At 43.6% G+C, this 23620-nt stretch overlaps 1 protein-coding gene across 2 annotated transcripts in view; it reads right to left on the bottom strand.

Moving 5' to 3' along the window:
* The window catches only part of EDIL3 (EGF like repeats and discoidin domains 3), a 473099-nt gene that overhangs the window by 171317 nt on the left and 278162 nt on the right, over positions 1 to 23620 (bottom strand). For both annotated transcript variants that reach the window (XM_062212442.1, XM_062212443.1), the window contains one exon: positions 3803 to 3984. In XM_062212442.1, the coding sequence (XP_062068426.1) occupies positions 3803 to 3984 (182 nt within the window). The remainder of the gene's footprint in view (positions 1 to 3802; positions 3985 to 23620) is intronic.

The raw sequence follows: 23620 nt of genomic DNA, 5'->3' as shown, positions 1-23620 counted from the left end.
TGTGGGCCTGCAGACTGAAAAAGTCAAGCAGAGAGAGGCAGAGAGACAGAGATCTCCAATCAGCTGATTCGCTCCCCATACGCCAGGAGGAAGCCAGGGGTCAGAAACTCAATCTGGGTCTCTCCTGTGAGTGACAACACCGCCTGTTAACATCCAGGCTGAGCATCAGCAGGAAGCTGGGATCAGGAGCAGAGCCAAAACTTAAACATGGGCACGTTGACGTGGGTTGTAGGCAACCCGTCATAACTGCTAGACCCCAAATCCATACTCTGATATAATTTAAGAATCATTTTCCACATAGGCATGCAAACATAAATTCATAAAACAAGAACCCCAGGTAGCCATAAACTACTTAGATTTAAAAAAAAAAGTATGTAATGTGTAGAAAAATTTATTACATGACTCAAAGTTAGTACAACATAGGGAGACGATGTGGGTCCAGTTCCTACAGTCAAGAAATCCTCCTCCTTGGCCATAAATCAATTTTTATTAATTAAACACCTGCAAATCAGCCTTTATGTACTATACCTATTCATGACACATCAAGTATATCTATGTTTCTCTGACTCAAAATATATGGTAAACAGATAATAGATAAGCCTACTAAGCTAGTCAAAATATTTTAAGACTTTTATTTATTCCAAAGAATAGCAGAGAAAACAGAAAGACGGGGGGAGGGGGAGGAGGGTGAATGGTGGGGAGAGAGAGGGGGAGAAGGGGAGAGAGGGAGAGGGAGAGGGAGAGATATCTTCCATTAGTGGTTCGCTCCCCAAATGATCAAAACATCCAGGGCCAGGACAAATCGAGGAGCCAGAAACTACTGGGTTCTCCAACATAAATGGCAAGGACCCAAATACCTGAGCCACCCTCTGCTGCTTTCCCAAGCATGTTAGTGGGATGCTGGATCACAAGTATAACTTACTGTGCCACAACATCTGCCCCCAAACTAGTCAAAATTAGAAGCACAGGCAAGGGCCCGGCGCCGTGGCTCCCTTGGCTAATCCTCCGCCTGGGGCGCCAGCATTCCATATGGGCGCCGGATTCTGTCCCTGTTGCTCCTGTTCCAGTGCACCTCTCTGCTGTGGCCTGGGAAGGCAGTGGAGGATGGCCCAAGTGCTTGGGCCCCTGCACCCATGTAGAAGACCAGGAGGAAGCTCCTGGCTCCTGGCTTCAGATCAGCATAGCTCCAGCTGATGTGGCCATTTGGGGAGTGAATCAACGGAAGGAAGACCTTTCTCTCTGTTTCTCTCTCACTGTTTTAACTCTACCTGTCAAATAAATACAAATCTTAAAAAAAAAAAAAAAAAGCACAGGCAATCAAAACCAAAATTGACAAGTGTGGTTATATCAAATTGAGAAGCTTCTGTACTGCAAAATAAGCACTCAGAGAAGTGAAGAGGCAACCAACAGAATATGAGAGATCATTTGCAAACTATGCAACTGGAAAAGGATTAATCTCTCCAGAATATGTCAAGAACTCAAGAAACTCAACAACAACAAAAACAAGTTTGTTAAGAGATGGGCAAAGGACTTCAATAGGCATTTTATTTTTTTTGTTTGACAGGCAGAGTTAGACAGTGAGAGAGAGACAGAGAAAGGTCTTTCTTCCATTGGTTCATCCCCCAAATGGCCAGGAGCCAGGTGCTTCCTCCTGGTCTCCCATGCGGGTACAGGGCCCAAGGATTTGGGCCATCCTCCACTGCCCTCCCAGGCCACAGCAGAAAGCTGGACTGGAAGAGGAGCAACCTGGACTAGAATCTGGCACCCATATGGGATGCCAGCACTGCAGGCGGAGGATTAACCAAGTGAGCCAGGGTGCTGGCCCTCAACAGGCATTTTACAAAAGAGGAAATTCAAATGGCCAACAGACACATGAAAAAATGCTCAGGATCACTAGCCATCAGAGAAATGCAAATCAAAACCACAATAAGGTTTCACTTCATCCCCATCAGAATGGCTTTCATAAAGAAATCAACAAACAACAAATGCTGACAAGCATGTGGGGGAAAAGGTATCCTAATCCACTGTTGGTGGGAATGTAAACTGGTAAAGTCACGGTGGAAGACAGTACGGAGATACCTCAGAAATCTGAATATAGACCTACCATATGGCTCAGCCATCCCACTCCTGGAAATTACCCAAGGGAAATGAAATCACCATGTCAGAGAGTTATCTGTACTCCATGTTTACTGCAGCTCAATTCACAGTAGCTAAGACATTGCATCAACCCAAGTGTCTATCAATTGAAGACTGGATGAAGAAATTATGGGATATGTATATCATGGAATATTGCACAGTGGTCAAAAAATGAAATCCTGTCATTTGCAACAGAATGGATACAACTAGAAAGCATTATCCTTAGTGAAATAAGCCATTCCCAAAAGGATGAATACCATAAGTTCTCCCTGATCTGTGATAACTAATAGAACACCTAAAAGGTAATCTATAGAAGTGAAATTGACACTTTGAGATGCAATGATTTTGAATATCCCTTTTTAACTGTTAAGGAAGTTTTTTTTTAAATTATACTATTTGTTGAACTCTTAGTATATTAATCTTATGTGTATAAAGTTAACTGAAAATAGATGTTAGTAATAAATAAGAATGCAAATAGGAGAGGGAGGAGGAGGGATGGGAGTGTGGGTGGGAAGGTGGGTTTGGTGGGAAGAAATACTGTGTTCCTAAAATTGTATTTAGGAAATGCATCAAGTTTGTAAACCTTAAATAAATGGTTCCTGGTTAAAAAAAAAAAAAAAGAAAAATCACTCTTACTGCAGTGTGGCAAGTGGATTAATACTCTCCCTTTCCCCACCTGCCCAAGTAAAGGAACCAACTGCAGTAATTCAGGGAGGACAAGATGAAAAGAAAAAGAAAAAAATTCTATGATAGCTCCACTTGCAATGAAATCAGATCAAAGCCTTTAGTCTGAATCCCGAGCAACAGAAAACGCACACAACCAGACTGGAAAAACTCCCCAGCCTTCTTTTCTCATCATGGCTCTCCTCTAGCCCCTTTGATCATGCTGTCTCCTGGACGTCTGGTCTCTACTGAAAGCTATCTTCTAAGGCCTAGCTCTCAAGTTTCCTCTCCATGTTGCTTTCCTTGCCTCTGGCCTCCCAGTACACTGCGAGTTTTCTGTAGTATACACCAGTTACTTATTAGTTGTTACTATGCTCCTGATAACAGAGGCATGTTCTTTCACAGGTACCAGTCTGGGTCATTTTTCTGTCTTCCCGTTATATCCAGTTTACAGTTTGACTTTGAACACTCAGAGAGAGCATTTCAATGCATAGAATACCCGAGGCTGGCATTACTGTTATCTGGGGAATCTTTGGGGTATCGTTTAGGTATCAGAATTGTCTGTTGCTTCACAAAATAAATGGGTAAGGAGCATAAAGCATCCTACGGGTGAACCCCTCTCAGCTACAGAAAGTGGGTGCTGTGGACATCTGAGGCACTGCTGTCAAAATCCCGTCAGCTTGATTCTCATACACGTGGGGCCACGGTTCAGAGAAGTGTCCTAAGTCACTGCCAAGAGTTAGCACCGTGTGAATGAACACAGGGTAGGTGAGAAACACGTTTTCTTTGAAAGACTCCTCAAAAAGGCTGCTCTGGGGCCCTCAGAAGTTTGAAATCCTGCAGTCAGCTTGGACTTTTTTTTTTTTTCTTGACAGGCAGAGTTAGTAGCTTGGACTCTTAACCAAGTCACCTTTTCTCCCCCACCTCCAACAAGTGTCGCACTCTGCGAGCTCCTGCCCGTGTGTGCTTGCTGCAGTGAGTCTGTTCCGACCCCGTTCCGTACCTGGATCCACGGCCACCTGTCGTTTTCTGCAGCTGTCCACGCGTTTATCAGCCCCTTCTTGTTAAGACGTGCATAGTAGGGATACCATTTCTGAAGTCCGAAAAGGGCCCGGTGAGTAGACGAGGCTGTAATTTGCTGATTCGATATGATTCCACCTTCGATTCCCAATGGGCCCGAGCATTCTGTGAAGAGAGTAGGAACACACGTGAGTGGGTTGGGAGAGACACACATGTGAACTATGTATGGGATGTTGGTGCAGTACACCGGGAGGCGTGCCGGAGTTCTGGCCTGAGGCATCTTTTAAGTGTCTGTGGATTGTACCAGCGAGCCGTTCCAGCCCTTGTGGTTCACTGCATGAAGTTCTCGCTGCTCAAGCCACCTTCGTTCCCTTCGCTGGGGGAGCGGCTCCTGACCACACTTCCCTTCTGTGTTAAGGTTCTGCCTGATGTGCCACCATCGTTTGCTTGTTGATCATGTCAACAAAAGCATGAAGCTCTTAGCAGGCCTGCCTCTTCTCAATTTAAAAGATCTCTACTAGGTTACAGTTAGACAGAGGTAAGAAGTTCTGGGGTGCTATTACACATTAGGGTGACTACTAGAACATTGGTATAATGTATATTTCTCTAGAAAAATAGAAAAAAATATATTCCAGACAGGATTTTGGGTTTTCACCGTAAAGAAATGTTCAATGTTGGAGGAGTTACATATATTTATACTGACTGGACATCACACAATGTACACACAGATCTAAATATCACATGATACTCCACAAATAAGTAGAATTCTTATATGTCTGCCACAATATTAATCAAACAGTTTTTAAAAACCTATCTTGGGGGCCGTGCTGTGGCTCACTTGGTCAATCCTCTGCCTGCGGCACCGGCATCCCATATGGGCGCCGGGTTCTAGTCCCGGTTGCTCCTCTTCCAGTCCAGCTCTCTGATGTGGTCCGGGAAGGCAGTGGAGGATGGCCCAAGTGCTTGGGCCCTGCACCCGCATGGGAGACCAGGAGGGGCACCTGGCTCCTGGCTTCAGATTGGTGCAGCACGCTGGCCATAGCAGCCATTTAGGGGGTGAACTGATGGAAGGAAGACCTTTCTCTAACTCTGTGTAATAAAAAAATGAAAATTAAAAAAAAATTTTAAAAACCCTATCTCATGCTGGTGTTGTGGCATAGCAGGAAAGCTGCTGCTGTGGTGCTAACATCTCATATGGACACTGGTTTGAGTCCTGGCTGCTCCACTTCTGATCCAGATCCCTGCTAATGTGCCTGGGAAAGCAGCAAAGGATGGCCCAAATGCTTGGGCCCCTGTATCCATGTGCAAGACCCCTAAGAAGCTCCTGGCTCCTGGCTTTGGACTTTTGGGCTGGCTCCAGCCACTGCAGCCATTTGGGAGTGAAATACAGAAGGAAGATCTGTCTCCCTTCTTTTTGAAACTCTGCCTTTCAAATAATAATCCAATTTTAAAACAAAAACACCTATTTCATATCTTGCATTCTCAGAAATTAGCATGTCTTGTAAATCATAAAAGCATGTATTGAGACGTCTGTTGATTCAGTCTCCTTTTTTTGTGACTATCATGCATCCGAGTAAAAATCACTTTTGTACTGCTGTAGTATTTTTCACCACCTTAAACTTTCGAGCTTTAATCAGTGTAAGCCCCATCAGTTATGTTTCCATAAAAGAGGACAATGTATAAATCTGTCAACATTTACAATTATCAAATTGTGATATGTTACAAATTGTGGAACATGAAGAAGTCAGATAAACTCTGAAACCCCATGCAGTAAATCATGATATTAAAATATTTATCTAATATTTGTAGTTCAAAATTCACAATTCTACAGGATAGATTTGGAAGCAAACTTTCCTAACAAAAATCGTAAACAACAATATAAAGTATAATATTCTCAAAAGATATGTCTTGAAATACCAAATGTATTTAGTTTTTAAAATTAGGAAAAATTTTATCTGTACATTATATATATAGTTATGCAAATATTTGAATCTTAATATTTTGTAAGATTTTGTCAGCACATTTAAGTTCAGTTTTTAAAATTCAGAATAAGATTATGACATAATGAAACATATTTGATTTTCTTAATTTCTTACATTATATTCAACTTCTTATAAATTTGGAATTGTGTAATAACTATGAAAATCCTGTTAATTTAACATGACATTCCATCTGAATTCCTGAATAAATGAGGCTATTGTCCATTTTAAGCTCAGCATATGTAAGTCACCTTGATTTTGAATGCCAATCACATTTGAGTTCCCAATTACTATTTGTAATCAATCATTTCCAGTAACTAAATAGGAGTTGGGAAACTTGGAGGCAAGAATTCTGCAGCTGCATTACAATGCTGTAAAAAATTATGAAGGCATTTCTTCTTGGTCCCATCCTTTTTGCTGTTTTTCTATTCCATGCTCAGAGAGTTAGTACCTCCTGACACATGACAGACATCCCTCCAATAGCTTTAATACCTGTACACGTTGATTATACAGAAGATGCTAATATAAGGATAAGTAATCACCATAAGCAGACTTTTTTAGTAAAGATGACATTAACACCCCAAACACTGCAACTCTACAATTGACAAAAAGAAATCACTCACGTTAAATCTAGATAATAAGGTCTTTTTAAACATATAATTAGCACTGCTAATGCTTTAGGAGGGTACACTCCATCACTTGGTCGTCATTAAATTAAGAAGCCATTCGTTGTGGTATCAGGAGCTGCTGATTAAACGCTGGTTGTCACAGTCCACAAGGCATGATGTTGACAACCTTAAACGTGGATTCTCTGGATCCTTGTTTTGCTTTCAGTTTCAAAGGTCCCGATCTGAACAGACTCCATGAAAGTAGTAGGCAACGTTCACTATGACATTGCGTTTGATGTTAAGCACGGTGGGAGCGTGGCTTTTGAAGAATATTGCCGGTAAAGGACCCTCAAGAGCAATTCTCCTTGATTTGTGCAACACTGAGATGGAAAAAATACAGCAGGCATGGCGGTCATTTCCTGCAGGCCACTAAGTAGCCTGGCAGAGCTGGAGAGCCAGCCTTGATTAGTCAAGCTGCACGACACCCTGGGAAAGAGCTCAACGCCACCTAGTCATGTGTTTCTGAAGACACTGTGCTGACCTGACATCCCCAATGAAAATACAATCATTGTAAAAGAGAGAGTACATCTCAGGCCACACTATTCAGCCAGTACTTGGACCAACTGTTCATCCATAACCTTCCTGTATCAGCTAACCTATCAGCAAGCACACCGGTCTCAACTATTCCATTATCATATAAGGCAAATACCAATGAATGATTTAGAAAATATATTTGCATAGTTTACCACAAGGATCTGATTTTTCGTCATAATCTCATTAGTCATGCATATTCATTCTTAGAGTGTTTTTTAACTTTTTTAAAATTTTATTTGACAGGTAGAGTTACACACAATGTGAGAGTGAGAGAGTCAGAGTGAGAGGGTGAGAGAGAGAGAGAGAGAAAAGTCTTCCTTCCGTTGGTTCACTCCCCAAATGGCCGCTATGGCCAGTGCTACGCTGACCTGAAGCCAGAAGCCAGGTGCTTCCTCCTGGTTTCCCACACGGGTGCAGGGGCCCAAGCACCTGGGCCATCCTCCACTGCACTGCCGGGCCACAGCAGAGAGCTATATTGGAAGGGGAGCAACCGGGACTAGAATCTGGTACCTATATGGGATGCCGGCGCCACAGGTGGAGGATTAACCAAGTGAGCCACAGCGCCAGCCCAAGACATTTTTCAAAAATTATCTGGATCTCTATAGTGTACACAGTATTTACAAAAGTTAGAGCTATACCTTGCAGTGAGCTATTTTTTTGACAGTCTTCAATTCCACTTTTTTTTTTTTTAAGGAAAAAAAATTTTACAACATTCACTTATGCACTCTGCCACTTGCATATATAGGCAGAAAAAAATCCACCAGAGGAAACATGACAGTGGCAAGGGTTCCTGAATGAAGTATGAGCCTGTGAAGTTTCCAGATCCTGGATTTCCCTCCAGGTCTCCCACGTGGGCAGCAGGGACCCAAACACTTGGCCATCTTCCACTGCTTCTCCCAGGCCACCAGAAGGTGAGCTGGATTGGAAGAAGAACAGCCGGGACATGAACCAGCATCATCACAGGCAATGGCCCCTACCCACTATGCCATAATGCAAACCCTAATCAATAAGACTCTTAGAAAGATAATACAGCGATATGCATTGCTATCACTACTGCTAATGGAAAGGAGAGGTATGCAACAGTAACTGACAAGACAGATAATATTGGGTGAGAACCCTGATGCTTGAAAAGCCCATCCACATCAATCTCCTCATGGCATCTTCAAAATCACACTTGCACTTCAAGGAAAGGGAGGTATTGCACCGATTTCATAAATGAGGAAACTCGTGAGAGGGAAATTAAAATTGTAAAGTCCGAGTCTGGGATTCAGAGGGAAAAATTCAGTAATTCTTCAAAGGGAGACTCTGATCTTTCTCTTGTGCTGTGACTTCACCTGGGGCATGTGTACTGCACCCACAGGGGAGATAACAGGAGGGTGAATATGGAGGGAACATGCAGAAGACACCTGTGGCATGAGGGTTGCTACAGAGCTTCCACAAGGTGTAAACCATTCAAGCAACAGGTCCAGCACGGCAGGGAGTCACCCAAGTAAATATCGAGGGTCTATGATGATCTGTGTCCCCTGAGGTGTCCGGAAACCAACCTGATACCATCACTGGCATCCAGGCTGCATGTCTGATATGGATGGGCTCATTCAACACTGACCAGTTTACTGATCTATTATTATGTGCTCAGTAATTCCTCAAGTCTATCCATTCACTCATTCTCCATTCATTTAATTCAGTATAAAAAACACTATTTTCTGAAATCTTTGTCCATAGGAAGTGCTTTTCTAGACAGTGATGTTGTAAGTATGAAAAGGTCCTCTGTCCCAGTGAGGAGAGAAATTACAAACATACACTGTAAGTAAGCAAGACGACACCATGAGGTAGCGAGCGCCCTGAAGAATAAGAGTGATGAATCCCGTGAGGATGCATCACAAGATCACAGATGGCCTTTCAGACACGTGACCCTGAAAGTCCATCCCTGAATGGAAGCAGGAGCTAGGTTTACAGGACTGCTTCCCTGAAGGACGTCCAGCCCAGGGCGGGAGACGCACAGAAAGGAGATCATTTTCCCGGAACAGGGTGGATGTGGTGCTGACAGGTGCACAGGACTCTGAGAACGGCAGAGGGCATCACACCCAGCCTATGGCTCATGGAAGGGTTTCCACGGAAACAACAGGAGTGAGCACAGTGGACAAGGCAGAGAGGGGACCTAGGCAGGAGATGGTCTGGCAGGATGGGGAAGCAGAGGCGGTTCAGTCTCCCTGGACCAAGCTGGGCTGTTGGGGGAAGGCTGTGAGATGAGACGAAGGAGACAGACCCTAGACTGCTTTGCTAGAGAGCCTGCTGGTAGGACCTGATGCTAGCAGTGACCAAGAGCTTTTGAAGGATTCTGACTATGGCCAGGTTTTCATGGAAAATAGATCATTCTTACTGTAGCATGAAGGGTACACTTAAAAGGGGACAGAGCTGCAATTAACAGACTGCTAACAACGGTCCAGGTGAAAAGCGATGCAGACCTGAAGGTGGGGGTGAAGCAGAGGAAGCGTTCAAGGCAGACTCTGGAGGTCAAAGGGGCAGAGCACATAAGGATCAGACTGGGGTGGAGGTTCCACACAGAATGGGTTGTGCACCTGCCAACTGTGTGCTTAACAAACGACAACACAGACCCTGCTTCCTCCCTCGCAACTGATCAGAAATGATCCTGCTGCGGGGTTCAACTTGGGAGTGCCTGATTGCATCCCACAAGATCTCACTAACTGGGCCCCCATGAACAAGGCTGCAGGGACTGGCTGGAAGGCAGATAGCTGCCTGTTGGCTCCAGCCACGCCCCACGCTCTGCACGTGCGCTCCTCCAACTGGTGAAGCTACACCCTTCTGCGCAGGCAGAGGGTTGCTTCCTTACTGCGTCTACAGCGAGCTTTGATTCCAGCAGCAGAAAATATCTGGAAGGGGTGAAATTCCTTTTAAAATAAACACGAAAGATACACAGACACTAACAATTGCAGGCAGCAAGGTACTATTTGACTTGCGTAACTCATTTGAAGATTCTAAAGTCATTTTCAGCCACATTGTCTTACGAGGACATGGGAAGAGAGGCCTTCTTTAGAATTTTTGCCTCTTTTGCTGAGAGCACCTTTTTACCGATAAAAAACAAGTGTGTGTGTGTGTGTGGGGGGGATCTCCGATGGCTGGTAGCTCTCCCTCCCTTCAATGAGCCACCACCCAGCATGCACAGGTATCTGACATTCCCCATCATCACCCTGGTGTGGGTGCAGTGGTCCAGGCTGAGACACAGTGCGTGGGGGGAAGCAGAAGCAGGCAGTAGTGTCATAAGGTCGTTGGAATTTCCAGCTAGATGATGTGCACCGACACAGCTCTGGTACTGTGCTTGCTTTCATGGAGTGTTACAAGAATCGCAAGCTAATGAGTCCGCGTGGCAAGGACTCCCCAAGGCTTTGGGGGCATCAAGGGGACAGGTGCTTCAAGTCTGTCGCACTGCACTGGAAGTGACTTCTGACTGCAGACACGCACGCTCAGACCAACTACGCTTCCCCAGGGGAGGGATGCCACCTGCACACCAGGACATCGCACCTGGGCTTGCAGGGCTCAGACTTCAGTGCCCTCCCCAGAGACACTCTGGGTGTGAAACAGACAGTTTCAAAGTGAGGTCCTTCTCACTCACTGTGCACGCTCATCCCGGGGAGCGTGCCACAGAACTCTGCCTGCATCTGATTGATCTTGCAGCCGTGCCTCAAGATGTCTCGCATCTCGCTCGGGAGCCTGCCGCCTTTCAAATGGGGGCGATGCATGGCTGAACCCCCAGCACAAGCGCACTGCTCTCATTTGCTCTATCTCCGTACCCAGACATCTTCAGAATGAAAGGGCTTCCAATTAAAGCCGCGTCGGAAACCAATCTCCTTTCAGCATCTCCATTCCTCCCTTCCCCCGAGCAGTGGTCTATCTGCAGTGCTTAGCATAGCGTGACAGTTCTGCTGAGCGCCCACCCCGGTGAGTGGGCACCTGACGACCTCCAGGACTGCAGAAATTAATGTTGATGCGGACGCCAGCTCCCTCTGTGCCGCCTGGACCATGGCCTCTCTGATTCCTGGTGTTTGGTTTATGTCAGGCTTATCTCAAGACCAGGATGTAAGTGGGTGAGGGAGGGAGCAAGGCCACTATTTTTCCCACTGAGGCCTGGGAGCTGAAAAGCACAGTGAAGTACGTATGTATGTATGTAATTTTCTTACTGTTAGCTCTTAGCACCCCAGCCTGGCACACACTGCATCTGATGTCTTTCAAGGCTGTCGGTCTTTCGGTGGTAGGAAGTTGTGTCAAAGAAAGACGACAAGGAATGACAACAGAAGCAGAGCTAGGGACTGGGGCTGAGTATTCCAGTCTGGCTTCAGCAGACAGTGGAGGTGGCAAGGAGCTCTCTGCACCCAGGCTGGGCATGTGAAGGCAACAGGCAGGATGCAGCCTTCCCTCTCCTGCACCCACGGATCCCTGCACAGCAGCCCCCGGTGGCAGGACCCCTGGGAATCATCACTCTACAAAGATGCAAGGTTCCATTGGGCAATAGCTGCTTGTCCCCACACCTGGAGAGTGCCAGGAAAACCAACTTCACAAAGGGACCTTGCTTAGGGAAACTAGCAACTGTGAAATCATCAAAATTGTTTACAGAAATAGCGAAGCTTATCTGGATTGCAGCTAAAATGCATGTGCATGTCAGAGCAAAGGCTATTTTTCTTTGTGTCGGTTGGGCTTCTTAGCTTAAACAAATGCTTATTTTCTTCACAATCATAAAAAAACTGTGAATCTGAAATAATTGGCCACAAAAGCATTTTCCACATTCTATCAGGAACTGAATTCTTTTGTTTCTCCATATCTGAAATCTCAGAAGCTGTCCAGGTTAAATGATAAGAAATAAGTATGTCTGCATATATTTTTCTCATAGATAATAAGCTTCTTAAAGGCAGAATTCATGCCTTGTGCATTGTTTAGGTTTCCAAAGCAGTAAGCACACACAGTGCCTTGCAGATGGGCAGCTGTCAGCATTATAGGTTAAAGCAAATTAAAACAAACCATAGCTTCTTGGAATTACTTATCTTCCTTGTTTGGAATTGAGTTAATCTTCTGAATATAGATATTATCATTCTAAGCATTCAACATATTGGATGGGAGTTAAAAATCAGAAGTGCTTTCCTGGTGTGCTTGAAAACATACAAGAATCAAGTCCTGGAGGTAGGGAAAATGTAATATTTGGAACGAAAATAGCATTCATACGGCTACAAATTCGATTATCGGCCATCTAGCTACTTTCCTGGAAAATACATTTGTGCTTTGCTTCACACTGTTTTATCTGAAGCCAATTATGATATATTATCAGTTTAAATTAATTGTTTTGAATTCAAAAAAAAAAAGTTAAACCCATGAATAAGTAGCACTGTAACAGGAAGTTATCCATTACTGCTCCCCAGAGCTGGTTTGTAAGCACATTGGTGCCCAAAGTGCTGTTTGCACAGCAGAGCTGATGGGTTCATACTCAAAGGCCACATTTCTTGTGGAGATAATTCACCAAAGTCAATAAGCTGCAATAAGATTATCATCTTCCCATAATAAACAGGGTTGCTTTAGGAGAGCAAGAGTCCACTTTAGTTTGCCTAAGATACACTCTTCCAAAACACAAGAACGTAGGAGTTTTTCAAAGGCCAAATGCACTTTGGCAGCCAGGCGAGTCTTCGGTAACCTCAACTCGGGCATCCACTTCTACTGCACAGCTCACCCCACACCAATGGAAGCTAACAACATGGTTTTTCTGTGTGGGCAGAAATCTGGGACTTCCAAATCCTGAGGAGGGTGCCCTCTTCCCGCCTGCCAGAGGAACCTGACCTGCACAGGAAGGAGCTGGAAGGGGGGAAAACTCCATGGTCAAACCTACAAGACATGCTGGTGCTTGAAGACACACAAGCCGGGTATCTGATGTCAACAAACAGCACTCGCCACGCCAACACACACGGCCATGCTTTTCAGGTCTTTACTTCTTCTAAGATTTTTTTTTTTTTTTTTTTGGGTGGCAGTTGCCTACTAGAGTAGGTAGCACAAAGTACTGCCTCTGACACTTTGTTCTGAAGTAATGATACTGGCATGCCAGACACTAGTTGGTCTTGGGAGAGAGGTCACAGTCCCAAATCTGTTTATCTACTACACGTAGCCATTTTTTTTTTCTCTGTACAATGTGGTTACATTTTTCTTCACACTGGGTTTTATCTCAGGCCAAGTATGAAGTATCAGAGTCCCCAGGGTCATGAGAAATTCTAGAAGATGAATCAGAAGGCCCTGCAGGTGGAAAGGTGGCCAGCATGAGCTCTCTCTGAAGGGCACACGTAGGGGAGTTGTGGAAGGAAAGGCAGAGTTAACACAGAGTCTGTAAGTGCGCACTAGGTGACCGGCTCATTTGAATTCTACAGACATTCATATTATGTACTCAATCCTAAAAAAATCTAAGCAACAGTTGTCATTTAGCAGATGAATAGTTTTTACCTGTGTGATCTGGAAAGAACTGGGGCTAGAACAGGAAACTATGAATTCCTGCAAGTAATTTTTAAGTCTGCCCTAGATATCACAGCCTGGCTGTTTTTCCTGTTTGCAAATTATCTATTTTGCCAGTATTTCCAGTTCATAGTTGAGACAGAAGACATGTTCTTAATAATATACATTTACTAACCCAACATCCCTAAAGACAGAAGCACCAGTGAAGGGTTTGAGTATTGCATTTACAGTGACTTTGCTGGTCCCGGAAGAGGTAACTCAGCACAGAATTTTAAACAAACACAAAGCCACTAAAGTAAAGCAAGCTTTACCAAATTTATATAAAGAAAAATCCCAGGAGAACTTAAAAGAGTAACAATTTTATTACAGACTTGCAGCCTTTCATACGTTATCGCTCATTCCACAGAGGTTCCTGGATCTGTCTTATAACGTAGTGAACTTGCATCTGCCTGTTGACATGAGAAGTGTTACCTCTGCAGCTTCTCAAATTTGTCACCTAAATACTAAAGTAGACTCTGATATTGTGTCATGTCCCAGGTAAACACTTATTTTTCTTGCTGGACAATGTTCATAGAAAAAAAAAAAAAACACCTCTAGAATTTGGATCAAGACAACCTACTAATGAATGTATACATTGTAAACAAGTAGAGATGTTTAAAAATCTTAAACCTAAATTTAAGTCTCCTAGTGTTAAATAAGTATGAAACATTAGCTGTGTTCAACAAAGTTCCCATAATGGGGTAAAGTGCCATTTCCTGGCATATTTCAACAGAATGCATTACTGCTATATAGTTCAGCCTGATGCATAAGCAAATAAATACATCTGTTTTTATAAAGTTATATTTAAAAATAAATGTATACAAATTTCAGAGACACATCAAAATTAGGTCCTTTTTTTTTTTTAAAGTTTTTAAAAGAAAGAACTTTCTGGAGCCAGCGCTGAGGTGCACTAGGTTAATCCTTCACCTGCAGCGCCAGCATCCCATATGGGCGCCAGTTCTAATCCCAGTTGCTCCTCTTCCAGTCCAGCTCTCCGCTGTGGCCTGGGGAGGCAGTGGAGGATGGCCGGAGTGCTTGGAACTCTGCACCCATGTGGGAGACCAGGAAAAAGCACCTGGCTCCTGGCTTTGGATTGGCGTAGCTCTGGCCATTGTGGCCATTTGAGGAGTGAACCAATGGAAGGAAGACCTTTCTGTCTCTGTCTATAACTCTACCTGTCAAATAAATAAAATCTTTAAAAAAAAAGAATTTTCTAAGTTTCTCTTTGAAATTAGATAAAAGACCAGGTTCTCTAGAAGGTTTTACATTGCAAATATCACATATCTCACTATTTGCCAGTGTCTTTTTATAGGATTAACCAGGAAACAGGTAGGGCTCTCAAGTTACAAACATAAAATGATGTATGGTCCTTAACCCAGAATGAAGACAGCATAATTGATTTTCTTTCTAAAAAAATCCTATACAAATGAGAAGAGTGATTTGCTTTTCTTAGAAATCATTCTTATTTTACACAAATACTTCAAAGACAGTAAACAGTGACTCTCTGACTAAAGGACACAGCGGGATACAGTCACTTTTAAAGATAAAGGGAAGATAAAGTGCACAAAAATACAGACAAAACTAGGGATGTGAATTTTACCTTACGTTACTAAGAACATATTTCATTAGTTGGATATTTTTTTTCAATTACCCAAATCTTGTTTAACTACAGAAAAAAAATATCGTGCAAGCTATAAATTGCTCAGGCAGGGATTTATATCTTCAATACCTTAGCATAGCTCAACTAGATAAAAACTGCAAAGATTAAAAAAGAAGATGCAAATACTCTTTCCTATTTGGAGACTTAACTCTGCACCCACTCCATCAGATACAACTTACCAAAGCAGGTCATGTATTTGGGAAATAACTAAGGAGACAATTATGTGTAATGGAATGGTAATTTGTGATGTGTGCAAAGTACCTTACTGATGTTGGAAAATTTTCTGTTACACCGCCTTTGTTGTGATCTGGGTTAAGATGTGGTGGCAAATGCAGACCCAGAATTCTGTGCGCTGAACAGAGCCCTACCACTCATTGGAAATGTGAGCACATCCTACCTCATGGACAACTGTGGGTCTGGAGCCTAGGCAGGCTTGGGTGTGGATTCTCGCACCATTTACCAGCCTTGTGGCCTTGGGGAATTCACTTAATATTTCAGTGACTCCTTATTAACCCAGTGTCCAAACTGTGTGGCGTGTTAGGATAAAAATCCCAGTGCCCGGCCATTATGTTTACCAGTTAAATCAGAATGCCTTCAGGCTGCAGCCAGGTATCTGCATTTTTTGAAGAGGTCCAGTAGTCAGCAAAGCCTGGGAACTGTGGGCTTCAGCCCTGCAGGGCTGTTCTGTAGGTTGCAAACAACATGTGATGAACTCACAGTAAACCACACGGCAGTCCACGGACCAGGCAGCAATGGTTCTCTCTCACACTTGCTTCATGTTACGAAGCAGAAGTCAGGGACAGAAATTCATACCTGGGGGAGACTGATTTACACCGTGATGACCTGCAGAGCCCAGCTTCAAACAGAAGCCTCCAGTTCAGACAGGTTTCACATGCATTCACTTTTTTTTTTTTAACATTTTTTTTTTAATTTTATTTTTTGTTATTTTTTTGACAGGCAGAGTGGACAGTGAGAGAGAGACAGAGAGAAAGGTCTTCCTTTTTGCTGTTGGTTCACCCTCCAATGGCTGCCACGGTAGACGCGCTGCGGCCGGCACACCGCACTGTTCTGATGGCAGGAGCCAGGTACTTCTCCTGGTCTCCCATGGGGTGCAGGGCCCAAGGACTTGGGCCATCCTCCACTGCACTCCCTGGCCACAGCAGAGAGCTGGCCTGGAAGAGGGGCAACCGGGACAGGATCGGTGCCCCGACCGGGACTAGAACCCGGTGTGCCGGCGCCGCAAGGCGGAGGATTAGCCTAGTGAGCCGCGGCGCCGGCGCCGGCCTGCATTCACTTTTTGTCATGGGGGTGTAGAAAGAAGAGTAGATTAGCTACTCTCATTTCCCATGCAGAACGTTCTTCAATAAAAATTATAAACACACACATTAGCACAATTATTAATCATGCAGTTACTGGAAATGATTCCAAGTATCTTGTCACTTGGCATCTCCTTAATGCCCCATTCATCACCAGATAGTTCTGTCACCGAAGCATTCAAATTGTCAGATAAAACTCCTTGCCTGAGGGAAATATAAACCATGGCTTCTTGTAATGAATGAAAATAAAATGACTCCCCACAGTATATATTGCCAGACTCCCTGCAAATAAAGTAACTAATTAAATAATCTCCTTTCTAAAGAGACCTGTGTCTGGCAGGCAATTTTGGCATTGTGGCAAAAATGGGGATCTCCTAGGGAAAAAAAAGTCTCATAGGGACATTTCGATATACCAGATGGCAACTTTGAAAAGCATCCTCGCAGTCAAGTAACCCCCTGCCCTCACTGAGTATCTCAGCAATCCTATCTTTAGGATAAATACAAGTGAGGCTTTAGCTGCTAACAATCTTGTTGGAGTAAACAGAGAAATCTCATGTCATAACTTAAGAGTAAAGTGCTAAACCATCTATTCCCACCCAACACACAAACATACACCAGACTGATTTTTTTTCCCCAGATTTATTTATAATGAAAACTCAGAGTTATAGAGAAGGGCAGGGAGGGGGGGAGGGGATGGAAAGGAAGAAGGGTATAGGAAGAGGGGGTGGGGAGGGAAGGGAGGGGAAGAGGGGTAGAGGGAGAGGGGGTGGGGAGGGAAGGGAGGGGAAGAGGAGAGGGAGGGAGAGGGAGGAATGACAGAGGGGGAGGGAGGGATGGAAGAGATCTGCAGTTCATTGGTTCACTCCCTATATGGCCACAAACTCTGGGGCTGGACCAGGCTGAAGCCAGGAGGAACTAGGAGTTTCATCTGGGTCTCCCACGTGGGTGCATGGGTCCAAGCATTTGGGTCAACTTCCACTGCTTTTCTATGGTATTTTAGCAGGGATCTGGATCAGAAGTGGAGCAGCCAGGACTCAAAGCAGCACCCATACGAAATGCTGGTGTCGTGGGCAGCTTAACCAGCTGTGTCACAGCACCAGCCTCACAAACCTGACAATCATCTGGTTCCCATGTCTTTGGCACATTCTTGTGTGCGTCATCAGGACACATTTCCAATGAGAAGAATGGTCATGCTCACTTTCTCAGATTTCCACCAGCATAAGCAGCATGTAATGAGGGAAAAATTGTGACAGGCACCTGGCTAGCTCTTTTTATGATCTGATTTTAATACACAAGAAAACCAGGTATGGATTCTGGAAGTGCCGTAAGAGGAAGGTACAATTAAGAGATGGTTCCAGAAAACTAGCCCAGGGGTTGTGAACAGCACAAGATAGAAACCTTGAGCGGGACTAACAATTTTTCTGATCACGTGTGGCTTACATGCTGGTCCAGATTGCAACAGTATGGCAAATATCCACCTAGAAGCCCTTAAAAGCTCAACAGTCACTCTTCTGGAATGATCAGCGTCAAGAGCTCCCAGTGCTTGGCTGACTGCTGGTTGAAAAGGTGGTGAAAGGAAGACTCCCTATTGCAATGGTTGCTAATGTAACATCTGGAGCTTTGGGCTTTTTTTGTTTAAGAGAGAGATTGAGAGCTTGCACAAGTGAGCCGAGCACGAAGACCTACTCCCATCCGCTGGTTTACTTTCCCAATGCAAGCAAATGCCGGCTGGGTCCAGAGCCAGGAGGCAGGAACTCAGTCCAATTCTCCCATGTGGGTGGCCGAGACTCAACCATTAGGCTGTCACTCCTGAATCCCAGGGCCAGCAATAGCAGGAAGTGCCAATCAAGAGCCAGATCGGGTATTGCAACCAGGTTCTCTGATGTGGCACACCGGTATCTAACCAAGAAGCCAAACACCCAACCCTGGTCTCTGGTCTTCTTTAATCTCTTGGTCATATGGCTGCCACAGCCTGAGGCTCATCTAAGAAAAGCTATTGTTTTTTCCTTTTCCATTGTTAGTTACCTAATTATTGGCAAATAAAATCAGATTCTCGATTCTTCTTCCTATTACTTCCACTCTTGGATATTTCCAGACGTCACCTGGACTGGAAGACAGATTATTTTTTTAACTGAAATCTATCCATAGCATTAGAAAAGACAGAGTTCAACTACATGGAACTAGAGAAAAATGTCTCTACATGTGGCTCTCTGCCATGGAGAAAAGGCATGACTGTGATCTTTTATAAACCAGGCTGACTGTCCTTTCTGAAAGCTAATCAAATAAACTAAACACCACATTAAAAAATGTAAGAGACATCGGTAGTGAAAAAAGGGTAATACCAAACAACTTCCTCCGACAAGGTCTGTAACTTCAGTGGAAAGCCTGCCACTGGTGTCTACCAACTGGCAATGGAGACAATGGAGAGGGGAGTTGCCACAGCCTCATGGGTGCATTAAGCTGCTGTAATAATTTAGAATTACACCAAACAGAATGAGATCAGCATAGGAAAGAGTTATTTATATCCCCATGTTTATTGCAGCTCAACTCAAGGGAGCTAAGATAAGAAATCAACCCAGATGTCCATCAACTGATGACTGGACAAAGAAAATGTGGCATATACATACTACAGAATACTCTTCAGCCATAAAAAAAGAATGAAATCCTGTCTTCTGCAATATATATATATATATATATATGCGCAACTGGAAACCATTATACTTAGAGAAGTAAGACAGTCTCAAAAAGACAAAATTTACATATTTTCTCTGATATGTGGCAGTTAATAAAGAACACATAAATCGCATAGGAATAAAATGGACATTTTATGATATGATTGTCATTTTTAGCCCTTGTTTATACTCCTGTGGAACTGTGGTCTTCCTGCTTTTTACTTGCTGAATATTATGGTTAGTGGAGAATGCAGCCTGCATCAAGTGGATTAAAATTACATCTTTGCAAAAACTGATGAAAGGAAGACGGGGAGGAAGGGAGAAACTGTGATTGTCTTCCTGTAACTGTACCTATGGAATGTGTGAGATCTGTTCTCTTTATATTCAAAATAGAAACAAAAGAAAAAGAATTCTACTCTGCCAGAATCTACTATATATGTAATTTGCATAATTAAAGTTTAGCGCAAGGGATGCTATTCCATTCTCTGTCCTCTGCTGTCCTCTTACTATGCAGCTCCTGAGCACCTGCGTCTGGTCTCCAACACTCTTGTCTTCCTACTGTCTGTCTCCATGGCTGCTGAAATAAACAAACTGAAGCACCGATATAAATGATCCAAAAGTTTCTGTCTCAAAGAACACTTCAAAACAACACAATGTTTTGAAACCAAGCTCCAAAATAGTTATTAGTTTATTAGTTGTTAAACTGTGCCACTATTGTAACCAGTTCTCCCATCTGTTCTCTCCTTAGTCATCCAGCCCTAGCTCAGAACCTCATTGCCTGCACTGCGGCCTCCTGCTTCTCAACCAGTAACCCTTCCCCACTGCCACTGCCCACCACCCCTGCCCTCATCTCATCTACCGAATTCAGAAAAACCTGACACTGGCACTCTCCTGATTATGTATTTTTTTTTTCAAGATTCCTCCTGTTCAGAAAATACAGCTCATCCTCTTGGCTGCTTGAAATCTTTCCAGCAATGCCAAACTCCACACCTTGGAAGGCGACACGCATGGCTGTGAATGAAACGCTTCTGCAGCTCACAGCCCCGCCGTTTTCCTCCCGGTCCCAGTCCTGCCCCACGCTGAATTAGTTGTGCCGATCTGGGGGCCAGACTCGGAGCACATCCGTGCCACAGGCAGCACTGCACACACTGACAGATGTATGCATCTGTCTCCCCCATGATGCTGTAAATCCTTCCACAACAAGGGGCTTTCCCCTGCTTATCTTCTCCAACAAGGGACTGCAGAGAGCTCTCTGCCTCCAGATAGGCTACAGCTTTATTTCTCCTCTTTCTCTTGCTGTTTGGTTTCCCTCCACAGGGTAAGAGGTTTTCACATCTCCTCTGACAAGCGAGCCATGCATTTTTTAACAAAATGTGCATGGGAAATTGTGGAAGCAGTGATTTTCAATGCTACCATCCTCCAAAGTAACATGACCACCTAGGAAAGTATTACAAAATAAATCTAACCGTAGAGAATCGTAAAACTTCAAGGACAGATCTCAAGATTTTTACTTTATCAAGAACTTTGTATCCTAACACTGTAGGATTTTTTGTAGTTGCCCCTAATTTTTGTTCCCAACAGCTTTGTGTATTAGGCACACAACAGTCCCTGGAAAGAACAAAGTGCAATTCAGCATTCATTTGCACATGAACTTGCATTTCCTAGTATATTTCTCTTTGCTATCATATTCATGGTAATATAGACCCAAGGTTCCTTATCTGTTCTAACAGAATAAGAAGCAAATGTGGATAAAATGAATCAATTGATAGTGTTTATTCCTCACAACTTGTAGGCACTGTGAAAGTTTTAACTTCCATTTCCTAGAAACATGGTTAATTACTAACACTAATTATGAACTCAAGCATTTTTTTTTTCGGTAGGTTTCAGCATCTGTCACATACTGTTGGGCTTGAGGTGAAATGCTGAAAAAGAAAATCACTTCAGCTAGCAATAAAAGCAGCCTTGTAGACAATTTATTTGGCTAGCCAGCTCCTGAAATTTCAAAAACTGTATGTGCTGTTATATTCCGGAGAGTGGAGGAGCTGTGACAAGAATGTAAAACAGTAGCTCCTTTTTATTTATAGGCTGTTTGAAGGCATACGACCGATAATATAAAATTTTCTCATTTTCCCCTCTTTTCAACTTCAGTGTTAAACTTCGATTGAATGTATCCAGTTGTCTGTTCATTGCATTTAAATTGCGATGACCTGCCTCCTGTTTTTACCTCAATTAAAATAGAGGCAGGGAACCCTTTCTTGAAGAATTCTTACCAATCTCAGATCTTAACTGCCCAAATGCCTGAATTTGTCAACCTTCAATTTATCCATGCAGGTATTTTAGGTGTGACTGAGGCAGGGACAGTAAATAAATAACACTGAGGACACAGTGTGTATTCTTGAGAACCTTCAGTTCTGAAATGAGATTTGGGCAACCAAACACAACAAAGACACACTCTGGAAAGAATGAACCAACAGTCAAAGTGAGGTGCATAGACTTCAGGGGGGAATGTTGCATGTGGTAGATTTTAGATTCTGCTTTGAGCAGGAAAGGAGATCAAATCATGAATTTTTATATATACACATGTATTATAACTGCTGTGCTCAGAACGAAAAGGGAGATTTTTAAGAGACTATTAACGATCCACTCAAAACAAGTGAAATGTCAACCGTTTCCCCAGTGGACACTCAGAGATGTGATTCCACTCGTTAAATGACACAGGACTCTCACCAGAAATTACCTGAGGGATAATTGGGCCTTGACTGAACAAAATTTTATAATATTACTTTAAAACATCTTCAGGCTAATCGTGCCACTGACCGTGGTACACAGGACTCATGATTGTTTTACTGTGGGGGCAGACATTCAGCCTTAGAGTTCAGAAGCCAGCTGGGATGCCTGCTCCCACACAGGGAGTTGCCTTGGTGTGAGTCCCAGCTAAGACACCAATTCCAGATTCCAGCCAATGCACAGTCTAGGCGGCAGCAGGTAATTGGGCTCTGGCCACCCCCATGGAAGATTCGGGCTGAGTTCCCGGTTCCCAGCTTCAGCCTGGCTCAGCCCTGGGCACTGTGGGCCTTTGGGGAGTGAACCTGCAGATGGAAGTGTGTTCTTTCTCGCTCTTTTGCTTGCTGTCTCTCTGCTTCTCAAATAAATAATTTTTTAAATGTAAAAGTAGGTTTTTTTTTAATAAAATGTTAACTTCCGCACAAAATTGTACATATTTCTGGGGTATCATGTGATGTTTCAATTCATTGTGTAATGTATATTAAATACATCTCCTCAAATATTTAATATCCTTCTATAGCAAAAAAAAAATTCAAAATCCTATCTTCTAGTTTTTTTTTTTTTTTAAGATTTATTTACTTCTTTGAAAGGCAGAGTTAGAGAGAAGAGAGAGAGGAGAGAGAGAGAGATCTTCCATCCACTGATTTACTTCCCAAATGGCCAGAATGGACAGGCTGAAGCCAGGAGCTTTTCCTGGGTCTCCCACGTGGGTGGCAGGGGCCCAAGCACCTAGGCCATCCTCCACTAATTTCCCAGGTACATTAGCCAGGGAGCTCTATCAGAAGTAGCTCACCTGGGACTCAAACTGGTGCCCACATGAGATGATGGTGTCACAGGCGGCAGCTTAACCCACTATGCCACAATGCTAGCCCTTAATTTTTTTCTTATAAAGCAACATATAGTACACTGACATTCCCTATAGTCACAGCCCTGTGCAATAGGACCCCACAACTTCTTACTCCCATCTAATAGTATCTTAGCATCCATTAATCAGTCTTCCCCATCCATCCTTTCTCCCCCCCACCCCCTCAATGTTTAGTAACCACCATTCTACTTTTAAAGCCGCTGTAATTTTCTATGGTAAGAGCAAACAGCAGAAGGACGGTCAACAGCTTTGTGGGAACTTGTGCAGCGCTTTGCATCATGAATCAACTCGCAGAAGCTCCTCTTATAAAACCTAGTCACACGGTTAAATGTGCATAAAAATGAAGTCATTTCCTCTGTCCCAGAGAGGAGCTGAGAAAGCCTGGATGAACTGGTTTTCTTCTCCACTGCTCCTGCACATCGGCTGCTGCCTGCGAGCGCCAGGAAACCTTTCCATGAACCAACCTACTACTTACAGCTCCTCAGAAAAGCCACCTCTACTGAAAGCATTGTTCCAAATGAGGAACGGCATGACATTCGGGGGTGTCATTCAGACAGACAAGGAAGGAGAGTGAAAAGACGGGGAGAAGTCAAAGTTCTATGAGCAAATACGTGAGCTAAAGATAGGGAGTGAGAGAGACAGAGGAAGCCAGAGAGGAGCCCACATGATACACTCACTTTCATCGCATTCTGATTGACACAGAATCCTGACAGCCATCTTTCTGTGGAAGTACATAGAATGGGTCTGCTTGGAGTAATATTTAAAATTTAAAATAAAATTGAAAAT

Source organism: Lepus europaeus, chromosome 15 (genome assembly GCF_033115175.1).
Source record: "Lepus europaeus isolate LE1 chromosome 15, mLepTim1.pri, whole genome shotgun sequence".
NCBI classification, from domain to species: Eukaryota; Metazoa; Chordata; class Mammalia; order Lagomorpha; family Leporidae; genus Lepus; species Lepus europaeus.
The sequence above is the reverse complement of the archived record's forward strand: the minus strand, read 5'-3'. Positions and strand labels throughout refer to the sequence as shown.